At 33.6% G+C, this 6,000-nt stretch overlaps 1 protein-coding gene across 8 annotated transcripts in view; it reads left to right on the top strand.

The window, feature by feature from the left end:
• Positions 1 to 5,037, top strand: part of ADAMTS19 (ADAM metallopeptidase with thrombospondin type 1 motif 19) — a 283,872-nt gene extending 278,835 nt beyond the window's left edge. For all 8 annotated transcript variants that reach the window (XM_015451847.3, XM_065546713.1, XM_065546712.1 and 5 more), the window contains 2 exons: positions 1,612 to 1,789; positions 3,773 to 5,037. In XM_015451847.3, coding sequence (XP_015307333.2) covers positions 1,612 to 1,789; positions 3,773 to 3,924 — 330 coding nt within the window. In that variant the 3' untranslated portion in view covers positions 3,925 to 5,037. The remainder of the gene's footprint in view (positions 1 to 1,611; positions 1,790 to 3,772) is intronic.
• Positions 5,038 to 6,000: the final 963 nt, after the last annotated feature.

The raw sequence follows: 6,000 nt of genomic DNA on the forward strand, positions 1-6,000 counted from the left end.
GCACAGCAAAAGAAATAATCAACAGAGTATACAGAAAACTAACTGAATAGGAGAAAATATTTTCAACCTATGCATCTGACAAGGACTAATACTCAGAATCTGCAAGAGACAACTCAACAAACAAAAGACAAGTAGCCCCATTAAAAAGTTGGCAAAGGACATGAACACACATTCCTCAGAAGAGACACACAGGCAGCTCACAAACATATAAAAAAATGCTCAACATCATTCATCATCCAAGAAATGCAAATTAAAACCAAAATGAGATACCATCTCATACCAGTCAGAATGGCTACTATTAAAAAGACAAAAAAGAACAGATGTTGGTGAGGATGCAGAGAAAAGGGAATACTTATACATTATTGGTGAAAATGTAAATAAATACAACCACTATAGAAAACAGTATGGAGGGTTCTCAAAGACCTAAAAATAGAACTACCATTTGACTCAGCAGTCCCGCCATTGAGTATCTATGCAAAGGAAACAAGTCCTCGTATCAAACAGACACGTGTACCCATATGTTTATCACAGCACTATTCATATTAGCAAAGTTATGAAATCAATCAATGTGTCCACCAACAGATAACTGGATAAAGCAGGTGTGTGTGTGTGTGTGTGTGTGTGTGTGTGTGTGTGTGTGTGTGTAATAATATGCAGCCAAAAAAGAATGAAATTATGTATTTTACAGCAATGTGAATGGAGCTAGAGGCCATTATCCTAAGTGAAATAACTCAGAAACAGAAAATCAAATATTTCATGTTCTCACTTGTAAGTGGGAACTAAACAATGGGCCCACATGGACATAGAGAGAGAGAGAGATAATAGACACTGAGGTCTCCAAAAGCAGAGAGAGTTGAAAATTTACATATTGGGTACAATGTTCACTATCTGGCTGATGAGTATACTAGAAGCCCAAACCTTACCATTTTGCTATATATCCATCCCCCGAATCTATAAAAATAAAAAAGCTTAAATGATAAAAATAAAAAAGAGAAAAAAAGTACCTTTTACCTGAGAAATTCAGATTATCAAACATTTTTATTAGCATAATTCTAACATCACCTAATCTACCAAGAAAAAGCAATTACTTTAATAACGTATCTAGCTAAGACATCTTGATATTATTTATAAACATTTTAAGGCCAGAAAAAATAAGGCAGATAAGTATATTCAAAGACTATAACAAGGATCCAGCTCTAAAAGTAGACATGTGCTAACTTCTGAACGTCAATGATTAAATTAAATAATCATGAATCAATTATTTGTTTGCAAACCATGTATTAGACCTTTGAAAGCTGTCTGCTCAAGCATTACTGATGTCATTCACTCTTTCTCTTCAAGTCATACTGTACCTTTTCCTTTAACCTTCTTTACTCTCATGTCCTTTTCATTACCCAAAACTCTGTCTTAGATCAGCCAGAGGTTCTCAACAGCATTGTGCCCAATTTATGAGCATCAGTGCTTCTGACCCATGTTTTGCCTTGACTGTCGATGCTGCAGCTCATGTTTAATTTTAAGAAACATTTCGAGAAGGTTGCCACATCCTAGAAAATAATAACAGCAAAAAATAAAAGTAAAAAAGAACCTTAACAAATCTTGTATTTCTCCTAGTGCTCAATTACCTGTGGCAAAGGAATGCAGTCCCGTGTTATCCAATGCATGCATAAGATCACAGGAAGACATGGAAATGAATGTTTTTCCTCAGAAAAACCTGCAGCATACAGGCCATGCCACCTTCAACCCTGCAATGAGAAAATTAATGTAAATACCATAACATCACCCAGACTGGGTAAGCAGACAAAACAAAAAAGATGTTTTTGAGAAATATAGAAATGCTTACGGCTTCTTGTATTTTGTATATTACTTTAAACCTTGATAGTTGTAAACCTATACTGATTATTTTGGTTTGGACTAAATTGGATCCATTTAAATATGATTTTGTCCAAATGGTCAGGTGGGTAAAAAAAAAGTCCTAAAAACTTAAACTGCTTTGATTCCCAAAGTTGTCCAATCAGAGCCAGATCCAGGAAATAATAATGCCACACCACCCCAGGTCTTTTTGTAACCAAAACTCAGATCAATCCCATGGCAGAACTATCAATTAAGTTAATATCTGCAGAAAGATGAGATTGTAGTGTAAGCCTTAGATTTCTCCATGATTTATAGCCTTCCTTGTTATCTGGGTACAAATTATTCCTTGGAGGGACATAGACTAAAAACTGTCTTTCAAGAAGAATGGGTGCATGGATCTACACCATTAAACAAGAAGTTCTATTTTCTTTTTAAGTTTTGAGAATATGATACTAAATAAAAAAACAAATTCTAGTAGTATTGAATATATTGATGTTTACATTGTTTTATGTTACAAAATGCCTTCATATATTTCCTCAACTTCTGTTATTTAATCTAAACCATAATCGAGAATTAGAGTATATATTTTAAGTAGATAGAGCCTACACTTGCATAACAAATACTAATGAATGATTTAGCATTTATATCTGTGACTTAGTAGCTTTTAACAGCACTCCTGCCTGATTGTCAGTGGGTTAATTTATGTTTAATACCTTTGGTTTTAACCTGTGCATATAATCTCCAGGGGAACAATTTGAATCATACAAAATAATATTACCAAAATGTAAGAAGATAAATTGTCATATGTATTTTTCCAGGCATAAGATTCAGTCAAATGAGAAAACTTGGTTTCTTCATGGAAATACAAAAATTCTCTTTTGGGGGCCAAATAATTAACTAACATTTCTAAGAAATAATCAGTTCAAGGTGAATAACACTGATTAAGACAAAAAGTTAAGCAACTCTAGAGCGGATGTACTAAATACATTTATTCAATAGCAGTATAATTCCTTTCTCCAACAATTACTTTACAGTATATTTCCTTTCTCCAACAAGTCCTTGAAATATTATGTGGCAGAAAATAATGGATTAAAAGAAAATTTTATTAAAATTGCATTTTCTCTATTTATTATTCCTTGAAGGTGTACCCCAAAATACAGAAGCACAATGGTTAGGAAAATCTAAGGTCTTTAAAAATGGAATAATTATGTTAGAATACAATTCTTTCCCATATGCAAAAGAAATAATTGTAGCAGGAGTGACTTTCATTATGCATTCCAGAACACACTATTGTTTTACAAAAAGGGAGGCCAAGTCTACATGACCAAATATTCTATACCAAGTTCTCATTTCAAACACTTCAACTATTGCTATAAATCTCAGTCACTTGTGATGATGTGCGTTGATTTTTATAGAACCCTGAAATCACAGCTCCAGATAATCCATTTAGATGTGACTGTTGTCTGGGGAAACTAGGAATATGAAATAACTGTGAGCATATTTTTGCTTTGCTGTTTCCTTGTAATTTCAACCTCAATAATAGTATTTATTAATTTGTATTCCCATAAAGGCAGATATATTGAGCACATTTATTTTTCTTTTTAATTTTCTCTACTAAAATTCAAAAGAAGCTTAAATGAAAGCTATGAAACTGAAGCTTAAAAGTACAACACATTGAACCTGGGAATTATATCTTTAATAAGCCTAAAAACATTTATAAGTAAAAATATTATTCATTCTTTACTTTTTAATCATAGGAGGGGTGTGTGTGTATATCTCTTTGTTGCTTAAATTCCAGAAGGTAATATAAATGAATCAAAGAGAGTGTACAAAATCTGCCCCCATTTAAACGCTTGAAGTTTGTTTTTACTGACATATATGATATCTGCATGGGCTGAATTCACTATGTTCTATTTCACAGCTGCTCTGACTTTCAAGTGCCTGGGAGATCAGTGGCCAGTGTACTGCCGAGTGATCCGTGAAAAGAACCTATGTCAGGACATGCGGTGGTATCAGCGCTGCTGTGAAACATGCAGGGACTTCTATGCCCGAAAGCTGCAGCAGAAGAGTTGACCTCTAGCAGGCTGGCTGGATCACAGCTCGTTGCAATTACATTATTTATAAACACACACACTAGCATGTTTTTCAGACCAAATATTATCAGATTACATATAATTTAATCAAATTAATTTATTTTTTTTGCCTGCCAAACATCTAATGTGGTGCTTGTTTTGGTTACACAAACATTTTGATTTCTACTATATGGCTTCATAAATAATTTTATATGAATGAATTAGTTGGATCCAGTAATATAATGAAAAGAAAAAGGAAAAAAATAGATCATTATACTTAAAACAATGTTTTGTTGTTTTGTTAGGGCTATCCCTAAGGTGCTACTCTCTCCCCACCAATAACATTGAATTATCCAGAATGTATACTGACTTAGCATAATAGTTCAGGTATATATGAAGAGAAACTATTTTTGTTTTTTGGTGTCCTGCTGCAGAATTAGCCCATTTTCTGTTATCTGCAGGAGATGTGTAAACATAATGAACCTCATGGTGTTGAACAGGTTTTTAGAGAATGTATTATGAATTTGGTTGAGATTTATAGACATCCATAGGAAAAATTCTGCTGTAATTATAACCTTATTTTGATATGGAAAGGAAAAGTCAAAATAGAGACTTTGATCATGTTCATGAACATGTACTTGAACACAAGTATTGTAACAATGAAACACTGTAATGATTTACACTGAATCACAATTGCACTGTTGATATAGTGGAGAGAAATCGTTAGAAATGGTAACATCTTACAAAAATGTGTATTATTTTAACATGTTATCACTAGATTTTAGCTTTTTAAAAAATATTTTTAACAAAGAAAACATTGATCCACCCATTTCCCTGTATCTTTTTAGCAGATTTATTAGAGTATAGTACTTAGCCTCACGAATCATAATTAGAAAATTTACTAATATTTCTCAGCCTTCTCCCTAGGAACAAGGAAAAACAGAAAGCATATAATACTGTGGTAGTTTCATTGTGTTTTTCTTCCTTTTAAAAATTAAAAAGTTTTACAGTTATGTGAAACGTTCAAAAGCCAGCTTAAAATTTTTCTTGTGAGAAAATATTGTACATGATTCACATGATTTCTTAGATTTTTCAATAAAATATGTAAAACTTGCCATTGAGAGACAATTCTTCATAGACTTGTCACATATCCGCATGTCTGACCGACAAAGGTACTGTCTACTTTTGTTCTGGAGTATCTTCTAGAGGATGTTTGTATAGTGAACTGCCTTGGAGGATAGTATCTCTCTTGGGAGCAAAGGGCAAACATGCTTCTCATTATAAAAGTTTCAGGTTCCCTAAAATTGGGGTTTCTTTACTATAAGACAATCCAATGCATGTGCTGACGTCGCCTGGCTCTCTTCATGTCACCCTATGGGAAATGGGGCTCAAGAAGCCAGTACAGGAAAAGCGGATTCCCTGGCTACTATTGCTGTGAGTAACGAAGTCGTTTGTCTCTAATGCAGGAGTCTTATGTCTTCTGCCCTGAAATCATAATAGGCTAACTTGATAAGTTGCAAGTAGGGTAAAACCTCAAAAGCTTCACAGTTCTTTACATTTCTCTCATTAATATTTTTCACCCTGATTTTAATAAATGTGTTTTAATATCAAGGTCATATTTTTTCCTAGATTGACCCTTCCTATGTAAATCCTTTAATTTAATTGCTGAGATATAGGGTTAACCAATATCAACAAATTTTATGTGAGATAGTAGAAGAATGGGAGAAGGAAAAAATGAAATAGTAACTTCCATCCCTTGACTCCTGAATCCATAAATCTAGGTAGAAATAGCACCATGTATTGGTTGATAATTCAGAAAATATACATCTTAGAGAACATTATCTCAGACCTCCAAAGTGTTTTCATCCACCTGGTAGGAGACTAAACTTTTCTTAAAAAGACATATCATTCTGTTAGGCCATCTGCTTCGGGGTGATGGAGAGCACGGTACTATGAGAGATTTACATGACAGGGGGCCCCTGTCCACACTTTATTTGCTATCACATAAGTTCCTTGAACAAAAACAATATTGAATGAAATACCCTAACAGTGAGTGAGACATTTGTTTAGTTCACAG

The sequence above is a fragment of the Macaca fascicularis genome, chromosome 6 (genome assembly GCF_037993035.2).
Source record: "Macaca fascicularis isolate 582-1 chromosome 6, T2T-MFA8v1.1".
Classification (NCBI taxonomy): domain Eukaryota; kingdom Metazoa; phylum Chordata; class Mammalia; order Primates; family Cercopithecidae; genus Macaca; species Macaca fascicularis.